Below are 14,320 nucleotides of genomic sequence, written 5' to 3' on the forward strand. Positions count from 1 at the left end.
TTGACTATATCCCCACAGACTATTCAGAGATATGACGTTACCTAGGAGAAACGTTTTTGTCAGTGTCAGTCCAAATTGTCATTAAGTGAAAAATAGCTGTAGCTACCAAAATGTCTGTTAAAAAACTTGATACCTAGGTTAAGAATTTTAGATAAAATATGTAATCAATAACATAAAGTAACATAAAAACTCTTACTAAATTAACAATGACTACGTCTCCTACCAGAACAAAACAGAAATTGTCTTTGCGGAAACGGTTATTCGTAAAAAAGTCTCCTCGAGTCGGTTGCTATGTTGATACAGAATCAAACGATGAATTTTCTCAGTCCACGTCTCGGCCCATATCGCCCGCGGATCCTTTTTTAGCTCAAAGTGCGCAGCATATCGAAACCAGTGTAGAAGCGATAGATAATCAACGAAATGCTAGTGCTGAACCACTTTCCCAGAATAGTAGTCACGGTATCAGTCACAACCAAAGAGAAGAGGAGATCAACCCTAAATGCTGCCGTACCTTCTTTAGAAGATCTCGACCCAAGAGCTTAGTAGATGGAGGTCATTCCAAAGATGATCAGTGTCCAGATACATCCAGAGGTTGCAGTCCAGTATCGAATTCTATTAATAGTTTAAGTGACCAAACTATTTCTCAAACGAAATCAGACGAAATACCCAAAGCAACTATCAAATTTCCTAAAAGTGATGATTCAAAAAGAGCTTTGAACATTCTGGTTCATTTGAGGGCATCAAAACAAAAAATAAACTCTTTGTCAAACGTTTATCAGCTGATCATCTGATTTCTACTGAAAGCAAACCACTATTTCGTTCTTCATCTCCCGAGAGTGATAGGAGTAGTTCTCTAGATCGTAAAAGGAGGTAATTATTAGGTTATTATATTGTAGTATTTTTATTAAATAATTTATAATCATTAAAAAAAAATGATCTATTAAAGATTAACAAAGATTGGTTTTTCTTAGTGTATGAATAAAAATTATAATATACCCACTTCATTTTATAGAAGTAAATCAACAATAACCCGGTCTGCTTCTCGTGCGGGTAGCACTGATAGCTTAGCACGTAACTCTTTGCTTGCTGCACAGGTGCTACGCCTCATACCCACACAAGAAGCTCGTGAAAGGTAGGATATAAACATCCATATACAATCATATGCTTAATACAAACTACTTACACTATTATTATTATATAGTATATTATATATTATTATCTATAGTATTTTATAAATTATTACCAAAACTACTGAAATAAATGGTATATTAAAAATAATTACTCAAGTCTCACTGTAGATAAAAGTAGAGTATTAAAAAAGTAAGATAACTAGTCGAGAATGCTTAGCCATGTTATTTCGCAGAATACAATAATAAGGAGAGTAAGCTATTACCCATACACACAATCAACTGACTTTCTCGCTGCATTTTTTCAGTTGGTCGCAATTCTGATCTGGTGGTGGAGGTTCACAGCTGCCACTGGTGATATTTTTGTTAGGCTACCTTACCACCACCAGAGTACCTTTGACACTTGATCCATCTGTCCTGAAGATGGAAAGGAAATCTAATACAAAACAAGTAGCCAAGCTCACTTACCAATACTCTTTATACAATAAATTATCAAACATATTAGAATTATGTAAAATAATCTTAAATTTACTTTATAAAGAAAGTTTAAATAAAGGTATTAAAAAATAAGCATTAGCTCCTTTCATAAGCAACCAATTAATAAATAATTGTTATAGATGAATTGTAATGGTGATTGTTAATTGGGGTATAATAGTGGTAGTCTTGTGAGTCTGCATGGCTAGATACCACTACCCAGCCTATTTTTACCGTGAAGCATTCATGGGTTTTGGTTTGAAGGATGGTGCAACTATTGTAATTGTAAGAACTCATGTCTTAAAGTGGATGACAGCATCAACATCGCAGATGTCTATGAGCTCTGGTAACCACTTAACACCAGGTTGGCTATGAACTCGTTCACCCAATAATAATAAAAAGTCAATTAGAAATACTATATATTTCTATTATATTATACATTGACACTGTATACATAATATTATCAGATGAAATTTATAGGCATCTGATATTTTTATATTATGCTATTTTTCAGAGAATGTTTTATAACATATAATCATTAAAAAATATATTTAAGTAATGAGTCATAAATAAATCAAACTAATTATTTACTTTGCCTTTACCTTATCAGCCAAGTACAATATGGGGACTGAGTCACTGTTACCTTGAAGTTAATTACAATAACGTACTACGAAAATGAGATCCTAAATTAAAATTTGTAGTACATTCTACAGAACATGTTTTAAAAGTTTTATATCATACTCTGTTTTTTTTTTATCGTGTGTTTAGTGTCGTATTCTATTTTAATGCAGAAAAATCTATTGGTACTTAAATTACAAAAATGGAAAGATCAAATGAAAATGTTTATTTCAGAAATTACCTTTATGGTAGACTTGCCTCACATTCACTCCTCGGCGCAGCTGAACTGGAACATGTTTTTCCTGATAGAGAAGTCAAGATATTTGTCGGCTCATGGAACATGAATGGGCAAGCACCGCCAAGGTAACATATGATTGTATTAAAATACTAATATGATTGGTACCCAGTCATGCAACTTATAAATAGTAAATCTTTAAATTATTACAATGAAATCAGATGTTAGCAACATCTCCCAGGCTGAGCCTATATGCTCGGTGTTAAAGGTTAAAGGTTGGCAGCAAAAAATTAAATGAAGTAAAATTTAAATCGAATTAACACTACATTACTTGAAGCTTTAAACAGTGAAAACTTCAATTTAATATCTAAAACATATTCTTATTAAATTTATTATTTGACACAATTACTTCATGAACCATTTGATATTAAGTGAATGTCACCACATACTGGCCATCAACTGTGAAGCATAACAGCCTAAAAATCTACCACTATTAATTATAAAATATGCTTATGATCAAATTATATGTAAAAATTAATTATTTATCTATGCACCCGTTTGTATATTTGAAGCCCAGCCTGATAGAAAAATTCAAATAGAATCTTATAGTGTAGTTATTATATTTGTTATTTGACATTTTCCATTTTAAATGAAACGAAAGTTTTTATTTTTACTTTTAGAGAGTTGGCTGATTTTATATTTCCCGACCAAATTAAACATGTGCCAGACGTGTTTGCTATAGGAACTCAAGAGTCATACTCAGAACGTACTGAATGGGAGATAACCATACAGGAGCTTTTGGGACCATCTCATTTGTTACTACATTCATATTATCTAGGTGAGAAACTATACTATTGAAGGACTTGTTTTGATTAGACAGTTTATTGAAAACACAAATACCCCATTAATTGCTTGAAACAGAACAAGGTCTTGGAATTTCGAAATGTGGATCTAATTCAGTTTACAGAACACGCTTTCCACAAAATAAATGGGTTCTATTTAAATATTTAGTGTAACAAGCAATATCTTAGATACACCAAAAAATGCCTTGGGCCGCTACCATTATGATGACCAACAGGTATTTTTGTTCTCCTTTGAATGCACTGTGTACAGGACTATTATAAAGATAATACCAGTTGTGTATAAATATCTGTTATATGACTTAACAATCTAATATTATACTGAGTTGTAAGTGTCCTTTAAGAACCAAAAATACTAAATATGATGATTATAAAAATTAACATTGTGTATTGCGATGCGATTTCCATGATTTTATGGAATCAATACTCAGTCAGTATTTTACCAATAGATACATAAACAATAGATTTATCTTATTAAAAAAAAAAGAATATGTAATGGCTTGTTCGTTCGCCTGACTTCAATCCAGTCGCATACCATTGATACAATTAAGTTGAAACTTGGCTGTAATTTCCTCACTCAGTTCCATAAACGCTCGATAGATGGCGCACGTCTAAGTTCTATCGTTATTAATTTGTTATGACAGGAAGTCGCGGCATACCTTAATTATTAGTCTCGTATTATATTTCAGGTACAATACATCTTGTGATATTCATCCGGAGAGACTTAATCTGGTTCTGCTCTCTGCCCGAAGACGCGAGTTTGTCGGTCCGTCCCGGGACAGCGTTTCGTACGAAGGGCGCCGTAGCGATCTCCTTCGCTCTATTCGGATCGACCTTTCTGTTCGTGACCGCCCATTTGACGGCGCACCAAGAGAAGGTCAAAGAAAGGGTTTCGGATATAAAGAGAATCATCAGAGCTATTGATTTACCGAAGAACTTACCGTGTCGTCACAAGAGTAAAGGTAATAAAAAATTTTAAGTTGTGTATCATGTGCGATTAAATAATTATGTGTGTGCGTGTGTGTATGTGTTTCTTTTCAATGGAGATTAAATATATAATATGTAGGACCGGAACGGTATGACTGAATGACAGATATGGAGCATGACTGAGTGAGAGAGATAGGAGATGTCGTGTTAGGAAGTAAGAAAGACGGCGAATGAATGTTGAACATATAGTTTTATTTTTTAAGTGAGAGGAGGAATGAGGGTAGTTGTCGAATGCAACGGCAGACAGACGCAGCATAGATAATAAATACACTTAATATTTAAGAAGACGCAGTTTAACTCTGAAGACGTAAGAAGTTTATATTTTAGTTACTTATCTATTAATACGTGAAGCAAAAACTTTGTACCCCTTTTTACGAAAATTGCGCGGACGGAGGAATATGAAGTTTCCCACGCTCATAGAGAACATAGAGAAGGACTGCAGATTTTTTTTTCATTGTGTATAAAAAATACAGTAAATCAATAAAAACAAACATTACACACACTACCATGTATGTGACACACACACACACGCATGCATAATACGTATCTTTTTACTGTCAAAATTTTCTTATTGTTTATAGTCTGTGGTCAAATTTAGAATAGATTAAATACGGTTTGTCTTTATTAATATTTCTCTAAAGTGTAGTCTTGGCTAAATCTGTGATTATAGAAGTATAATGGTCTTTGACAATAGAACCATAATAGTGTATAAACTTATAATTTCAATTAATTGTAGTCGAATTTCGACTACCGGGGACCACTAGTATTAAGAAAGACGGAATAAGAATCAAGTTTGTGTGAGGCCATCAACTGTTTTATTGGCCCAAATCGAATAGAAGACCCCACATATATGTATGTATGTATATATTATAACTTTTGCAGATGTCACGAATAATTTCGACTACGTGTTTTGGTGTGGGGATCTTAATTTTAGACTGGGCGAGCCGAGAGCAGCGGTGCTAAGATGGATCGAACAAACTCAGGTATATCTCGGTTTTGAACTGTGCCATGCCATTTTATATCTACGCGGCACTAAAATATTGTCGAGAATCCAATAGCCATATACGATGCCGTACGGTTGCCAACTGCATTTTTTTACAAAGGACAAATAGTACCAATTATAAAAGAAACTTAGCGCTGTTATTACAGCTTTGTTCAAACCCAAGTCTGTGGGGGCATTACTACCCTAGATACTGAACCAGGATCTGATCAACACGATGACCGCTTGCCATTATCAAAAAGATTATCATTTTTTATCGCAAATAACAATGTGGTTCAAAAATCTCTTCGTTTCTATGTTTGTTAAGCAACGCAAGGCACACCTTAATGCATTCGTCGTGCTGGCGATTTTTATACATAATTTATATATATACATATAAATATTATATATATTCATTCAAAATGCAAGAGTTTTAAATGCATTTCACTACTTTCTGTGTCTCTACCACAGACTAGCAGCTTATAATCGTTCTATCGGTAATTAATCAAAACGTTTTCAGTTTCCTTTGCCTCCGTACTTACCTCATGGGCTTTTGCACGCCGACCAGCTAACTGCCGTATTAGAGGACGGCGCTGCATTCAGAGACTTTAGAGAGGCCCCGATAACATTTCCTCCTACTTACAAGGTAACAGCCGAAACTAGTATTAACGTTTAGGTGCAGATCGCCCGTTTTTTCTTTCTTTTTTCTTTGTATTATCTATGGTTTTCGCCAGTCGTACTCATAATTGAAACTACATGGTTTGATTTTAAACTTTTTTTTAGTATCCTAAACTTCGAAAATAGTAGAAAAACAAAACGGTTTTAATTAATATTTTTAACTAGCTTTTGCCCGCGACTCCGTCCGCTTGGGATAGTTACTTTGGCATAACGCTAAATTTTACCCCCCACTTCATTTACGTAGAAAGTGAAAATATTTTGAAACCTTCTATATTGGGGCTCCAATTGTATGGGTATCATGATGTTATAGAGTCTATAGCCATCCTCAATAAATGGGATATCTAACACTGAAAGATTTTTTTAAATCGGACCAGTAGTTCCTGAGGTTAGCGCGTTCAAACAAACCAACTCTTCAGCTTTATAATATTAGTATAGATGTCTATGTCAAGTTAGCATGCCGCTGCTTACCTGACTACTTACTGAATATAGCCGTCCCAAAGTAAATGTCGCCTCCCAACTAGAGACATGAGAATGAAGTCTTAATTACATATAATTATAATATGACTCTCCACCCTCTATATAGGAACGCATGATTGCTTCGCGAATAGATGAGCAGGGATGTGATTTCAATGCAGTAAATTAAAAATAAGTTTTCATAGCATCACTACCTGCCCCGTAGAATTTATAACGCACTATATTATATAAAAATAGTACACATTATAAATATAAAGGTTTTCAACCACGACTTCTCTTCAACGGGCCCCGCGACATTTTATTAAAGCTTTCATATCAGACTAGTAATCACGTATAATAAAAAGTTTGCTGAGAAATTTGTACTACATAATTATATCAAAACGTTTTTTGAGTAACTTCGAATAATAAACACGTCATCAAATTAACATCGAAAATTGAGCTATTCAATTTCATTACGAAAGGAACCATATTTGTAGGACATGTGTGCACACAAAAAATAAGCTATATAATTATATAAGCGTTAATGCTGGTAATATAAAGTGCTAAACCGTCAAGTTTTCAACATAGGCAATACTGATTTTGTAGTACGATCCCGGAAGTCAACAGTTCGACACGTCGAGCAAACAGAGGGCGCCAGCGTACACGGACCGGATACTGTATAAATCGAGAACCATGGCCAATAACTCTACCTCGGCCTTTTCAGGTGACTTCTTACTACAACATTCTAGCAACGACTTAATCATCTACAGTACCCGGCGCTAAAGATTTCACATCGACCTCCAGTATTGGTAGTGTGCGACAGAGATAACGCTCTACAAAACCGAATAAAGCCGATTGTCTCTTTCCAAAGGTCGAGCAATATTTATCGCCAGGTACTGTAGAACAATGTAGTCATTAGGTTTCAAAACTACACCATCCCACTTACGTGTTAGATCACGCACGCTTTATTTCCTAATTTATAAGCCGCGCCAATAAAGAAACGAATCGAAAATGGCGTCTATGTACCTGCACTGACAGACGGTAGGGTCAACAAATAAAAAGAAAGATAGAAAGAAAAAGTTGTTTATTGTAAAAAAATAAAAAAAAACAAATGAGAAGGTACTTTACTTTATGGCCTGGCAGAGGGGGAGGTGTCTCATCTAGGATGCAACTTGCGTAGACACTTTTGCTTCCAGTCATCTAAGTCGCAGAACTCGAAAGTGAAAGAACTCGAACTCAACAACAAAGTCAGAACTGATATTTTTTTTGCATGCAGTACGCGCCGTGTGCGACTAAAGACAGCAATAGTTTAGAGTGAGAGCGCATGATCACCGCCGCCATTTTAGATTCGTTTCTTTATTGGTGCGGCTTATACCAGAACGGTATGGATGTTCTTTTTGAAGGTCTTCGTCGCATCAGCGCGGTCCCGGTGTCGTCGGGCGTGAAGTGTCTCGCGTACAACTCTGTGCAGTCGGTGTGCACGAGCGACCACAAACCGGTCTGGGCGTTGTTCTCCACGACGCTGCGTCCCGGCACCGATGTGTAAGCTATAAGCTTATTCATCTAATCTATATATTAATACGTAGGGTAGCTACCGCCGTCATCATTTGTCGTCGTCGTGGCCTAAAGGATAAGACGTCCGGTGCATTCGTATCTAGCCATGCAACGGTGTTCGAATCTCGCAGGCGGGTACTAATTTTTATAATGAAATACGTACTTAACAAATGTTCACGATTAACTTCCACAATGAAGGAATAACATCGTGTAATAAAAATCAAACCCGCAAAATTATAATTTGCGTAATTACTAGTGGTAGGACCTTTTGTGAGTTCGCACAGAAAGGTACCAAGACGCAGCCTATTTCTGCCGTGAAGCAGTAATGCGTTTCGGGTTGAAGGGGCAGCCATTGTAACTATACTGAACCTTGAACTCATATCTCAAGGTAGATGGCGGCATTTACGTTGTAGACGTCTATGGGCCTCGGCAACCACTTAACATTAGGTGGGCCGTGATCTCGTCCACCAACCTATACAAAAATAAAAAATAAGAAAAAAATTACCATTATTCAAGCTATGATTGTCTACCGATAAAAATGTAGTACCAAAGATAGCATTTTTTCCCCACAGAGTGCCATTAGCTGCTGGCTTATTCAATCGTGAGGTTTACCTGGAAGGTATAAAACGTCGGCGGGCACTCCTCGACCACGCCCCCGGTACGTCAGCCGTTTGCAACGTACAATAATAAACATTTGAAATTATAGTGATGGGAATAGTATCCTATCGATCATTGGATTAGTCACAAAATTCGATGTTCAAAAAAAAAAACGTTTTTTTGTTAACTGTTATAGATGTCCACGTCATAGATATATGCCGTGAAGGAACTCTAAACATTAAGTACAAATAGTTTAAAGTTCTAGCTTAACTTTCATTGGCCCGAATCGAATTCAATCTATCGTTTTAGTCAATGAAAACACTAAGCGTGATGGGATGAAACAACATGTTGAAAAGATTTTTAACAACAATGGCAACATTATATCGTTTTAAATTATTTCGATTTCGTGTTAATGAGCGTTACGCTTTAAGAAATTACAAATTTTCTTGTAATTTATATAAGTTGCAAAAAGTAATAATTAAACTGTATTTTTTAACAGGACAAAAATAAACCTTACCAAAGTAAATTCAAATGGATTACGAATATCATCTTCGCTAACTTAATTTATAAAGGAAAAAGACATTTAATTGTAGCACGTGTTTTTTTTGTGTGTTATTTATTAGTTTAAGTTGAAATGAGTGCAATGAATTTAATTTTTATTTATTCGTATAACTGTTAATTTAAAAAAAAACCTTCATTAGATGCAGGTTTTGAAAAATGTTCTATCGATTAAAAATCAATTGATTTTTATCGGCGAAATTCATTTTTTTTTCATTATTTATATTAAAAAAATATTAATCGATAAAAAATGAATTAAATTGCGTTCGCTTCTTGATTGCATCATTTTAGTGACGCGTAAAGGTTACACAATGAACTTTGCTAGTTCAAAAATTCAAAATTAATGAACAGACTTTGTTTATGTTTGGAAAGAGACATATCAACAAGAACATTTTGTTTTGTTTCAAATAGAATATTTAGTTTTAGTAATACACATCAAAGATGTCAAATGTACACTAGACGGTTTTATTTATTAATTTTCATCACAAAATAACGTTTATTTGTTCGAGAGTACAAATCCTTATTCCACTTTTGTGCGAAGAAAAAATAAAAAAACAAATCTAGTCATTATCCAAAAATCGAACGTCAGTATTCACAAAGATAATTATATTTTATTTACATTGTTAATATCAAATAGAGATTAAGCGATTTGTAGTTTTATTTTAAATAAGCTATTACGTGATCCGAATGTTTCTCGATCTGCTTACGTTAGTGTATTATGTACTCTATTGTTGACTGATTATTTTCACGCAGTAGTCGCTCATGCACTTTTAGATTCAGGGACATGCAGAACTGCTTAGATTGTAGAGCAAAAGAATAAATAATAACTTCTCTCGGTAAGGGTTCGTGTAATAGGGCTGCCTATACGCAAAAGCCTAAATGATACCAGTGATTTTACGTGTATAATCCAATTTGATCATATCGAAACTATAATTGACTTTGGAAACCGAAATTAGTTTCAACCCGAAAAACTTGAGAAACTACAATATTCTAAATGTAAAATATGATCAAATGTTATTCGATTCGTAAATACTAATCGAATGACTTTTGATTAAATTTTCTTTTCTTTTGATTACATGCATACAAATATGCAATTTTCTTTTGATTATATGCATACAAATATGCATTTTCTTTTGATTATATGCATACTAGAAGTAAGATTCTAATTAAACTTAATGATTTAGAAAAATCTATAATAGGCCAAGTGCAAAGATATAGTGAAAATATAATTGTCTGCTGTTTTAATTACAATATTCAAATTAACATTATGAATACGTATATATTTGTTATTTAGCTTCATATTTTTAAAAAGTAATAGCTATGAAAGGATTATACACTCAAGAATACATATTATAACAAAACTTTAAACAGTTAATGCCCCAATCAGAGCATGGGTGTTGTTTATTAGAACACTGGCGCCTCTGGCGCTGTAAACTAATAGTAAAATTCTCTTTTGCCGCGCAAGTTTTCTGATACACATGTGACCTCTCGAAAGTTTCAAACATTATAGATTGTAGGGACTAAAATATGTAATACATAAATATATCTATTATTATTATAAGATGTGTAGTTTTGTGTAGCGAAACGAGCTTTTAAAACTAAATAGTTCTCATTGTGATGTTTCTGAAACGGTACTTAATATCTGCCTTAACTATCTATATATATATATGTATATATTGGAAGTTTTGAAGTGTTCTGAACATTTCATTATAATGAGACGCTGTTATTGAAATTCGTTCTAGTCTGAATATTCATTCCTTAAATTCAATAGAACAGTAAATAATATATTTTAGTTTAAAATAATAGTAACTAGAGATTTAATCAATATCAATATATCAAATATATTTACATAGATGTGTTTAAAAATATATCGACGCTTGAAAGGCAAACGTGACTAAGCGACAATGCGTGAACTTTACAGTAGACTAATTTAAAGTTGAAATACCTGAAAAAAATTATATTTTAACGAATCTAGCTGTAGGATTGAAATGATTTTAATAGACCTAGAATTTTTTTTTTTTGCGCATAGAATATGGTTATTGCCTATCATTTATGTACAAAGCAGTTATTGTCGCTCACGTTTGCCTTTCAAGCGTCGATATGTGCATTATCGTCATGGTTCAACTGTCACAGACAAGTCCGATTTTCGGTAGAGGGCGCTCTAGTTTTTGCTAGACATTATGGACGACAATAAACACATACTATCAGGTGCTCCGCATGCTCATCCTCGATTATTTTGTTTTGTGTCCACCTAAACTGCAAAAATATTTAAAAAAAGAAAACATATTTCTAAAAGGAGTTAAATGGTTATAAACCAATAGTTACCTGCCTAAGCTAAATAAAATAATATTCATAAAAGATACAATTATATCACAATAGACTAGCTAGATTCGCACATTCTTTTCGACATACGTGTATTTTTTTAAATCATTAGGATTTTTTTGTAGTATAAATTTAGATGTGTGCATTATTTTGTTCTTAGTATTGAAATTTAGTTTAAAATTTGAATGCTATTTGAAAATGATACATTTAAAAATACTGAATACTATAATGATTTTTATCAAAACAATTTAAACACAAGAAAGTGATTATTGTTAGTAGCAATGTGAGTGATTGCTTGAATCATAGCGTCGGTGTGGTTTTGTTATTCAAAATTACTCCTATTATATAAAATTTGTAGGTTTAAGAGGGAGGTTTAAGAACGCTCTTCTTGTCTTGTATCCTATAAAAATAACGTTATTGAAGTTGCAACGACCATCCTTACCGTAGATCTAAAAACAATTTTTATTTGGCAATCGAATCTTATTGGTATACCAATTTGATGTAACGTAAGTACTCAATGTAAAGCGCCCAAAATCTACGGTCAATGACCGTACATACCATGTTCATGTACATATACAGGGTGTCCCAGACAGAATGGATAAACCTGAAACACCTCATAGTAGAGCTATTGGGGACACAAAAAAATAATAACAAAAAAAAATATTTCTTAGATAGTACCCAAATTAAAATAAAGAAAAAGTACCAAATTTTATGATTAAAATTTAAGTTCAGATTAACTGTTATAAAAAAATTACACTAGCTAGGTACTCATACGATTTCCTGCATATTCCTTAGTGTCATGGACTACACTAAGAATTTCTTACTAGAATATTAGAACATCAAAAAGTCTATGGATTTCATTTATTCGTAGCTGTTGTATATTCCAGAAACGCACAGCAGTATGGAATATATCAACTTTTTTTTAAAATACGTAATTTGGGTACTGCCTGAGATATTTTTTTGTGTACCCAATATCTCTACTATGTGGTGTTTCAGGATCATCGATTCTTTTTGGGACACCCTGTATAAAGTTTGATTGATATGCTAACCTATTTTTGTTTGTCATTGTATTGCATCAATATATTAAATTTAATTCAATCAAAACTTTAAAGGACGTTAACTACTATTAATGTATAGAAATAAATAAATAAATTAAACCATTAAGAACTGCGACAGAATTAGAAAATATACTTAGTAAATAAGATTATTGTCAATTGTCCCATCTTTAAAAGGACGATTTTAATTATTTTGCACTACGTGATTACTACTGATACTAATAGATGATTATATTATCTAAATTAAAGTAGAAGAGATGCTAAAAATGCATTCACTAGTCACAAGTATTAAACTTATTGACCTGTCTTCCATAAACGTACGTAACTTTATGTAAGATACTTCATGCAGACAGGAATATTAAATAGAAAACTATAAATATTCAAAATTAATGAAAAAAAATATGTTTCTGGCTTTACTTTGCCAAATTTTCGAACAAGGACATTCTTTTTTATCTTTATTTTTTCGTACCTATTCGCTAGTAGCCCAAGGAACTATTCCAACTACGCACTGGCTAATAGGTGAGCTCACGGGGTTCAACTTTAGAGAATTGTTAACATTGTTCTGTGAAGATGTTCAGAACCTACATATTATGTAAGGTTTAAGAAAACTATTAAAGAACATCTGTGCAATAAAGCTTACTATAAAGTCAATGATTATCTAGAAGATTGCACAAAGTGGGAATGAGTTGCTCGCTCCGGGCATTTCAATATTGCAATAATTGTTACGTTATAATACATCTTGTAAAAATGAATTTAAAAAAAATCTAAAATTAAAAAAAAGGACATGCCCGCTGAGCTTCTTGCCAGTTCTTCTCAGGAAGGAGGTTAGCTTTTGTGAATTGGCGGTTGTTCCTTTTTGACGTTCAACAAGTGTGTACTTTCATTCATGTTGAATAAAAAAATTTTTATTGATTGATTGATTGATTGGCCCCAACAAGAGCAGTAGTTCGCAGAATCTACCACTGGCACACACACACTAAGAAGAACGGGCGAGAAACAATGGACTGTGTCTATCGGATTCTTAGTCGTTGAATTATGTAAACTAGTTTTCGTCCAATTATTGATATTCGACCGTAATCACTGACACCTAAAGATTTAAATTCATTTTATATTGTATGACTTTTTCTCTTTTAATGACATATTGTAAAAATAAAATTTGAAAAAACGTATTAAAAAAACGAACTTTGCAATGGCGAAGGAAAAAAGAAATCGGTTGACACAAGAGAAAACTTTTTGTCTTTATGTATAAATATATTTGTGGGTATTCTTACATATTTAGGCGCCACATATTATGTTTAGGTTCAATGAAAGAAGATGCCCGATTTATTTGTTATAAATTGCATATACATATAAGTACTAGTAATAAATGCTTATCATGTTCTAAAGTTTTAGCTTCTAATAACTTTTTGCCAATAATTCAAGATCGGTCAATATTAGTTGATGTCGATTTTGATGAACAAATATTTAGATTTATCTACCTTAGTAAAAGACGCTAGACTATACCTACTATTTAACTACATATTATGAACTGTTTAAAAGTACAACTTTTGTATAACATTTTATAAACCAATATGTAGGATATCCGAATGTTTAATTCTATACTTTTTTTATTTAGATACGAAATGGCTATTGTCAATATGAAAAATAAAAATAACATTTTTCTTTTAAATGAGCCTCTCCCATTCTCAAAATTTTAATGCTCACGTAACTTATCTTATTTTTCGTGAATTCCTCAAGGTATGCTGTAAGTCCAAATGCCACTTTGCATATTTTAAATATTAACGGCGTTATCGTTCTGCGGTATTGTAAGGGTTGCCAGATGT

General features: G+C 33.2%; 1 protein-coding gene across 1 annotated transcript; it reads left to right on the top strand.

Annotated features, from left to right (window-relative positions):
- Window positions 1-76: 76 nt before the first annotated feature.
- Window positions 77-9,154, top strand: INPP5E (Inositol-3-phosphate synthase). Its single transcript, XM_028188190.2, is given in 11 exon segments — window positions 77-699; window positions 702-870; window positions 1,013-1,132; window positions 2,454-2,582; window positions 3,135-3,292; window positions 4,004-4,276; window positions 5,184-5,284; window positions 5,801-5,926; window positions 7,018-7,135; window positions 7,815-7,953; window positions 8,538-9,154. Coding segments are annotated over 11 exon segments (1,941 nt in total). The 5' UTR covers window positions 77-206; the 3' UTR covers window positions 8,653-9,154.
- Window positions 9,155-14,320: the final 5,166 nt, after the last annotated feature.

This window comes from Bombyx mandarina, chromosome 17, assembly GCF_030267445.1.
Source record: "Bombyx mandarina strain Sakado chromosome 17, ASM3026744v2".
Classification (NCBI taxonomy): domain Eukaryota; kingdom Metazoa; phylum Arthropoda; class Insecta; order Lepidoptera; family Bombycidae; genus Bombyx; species Bombyx mandarina.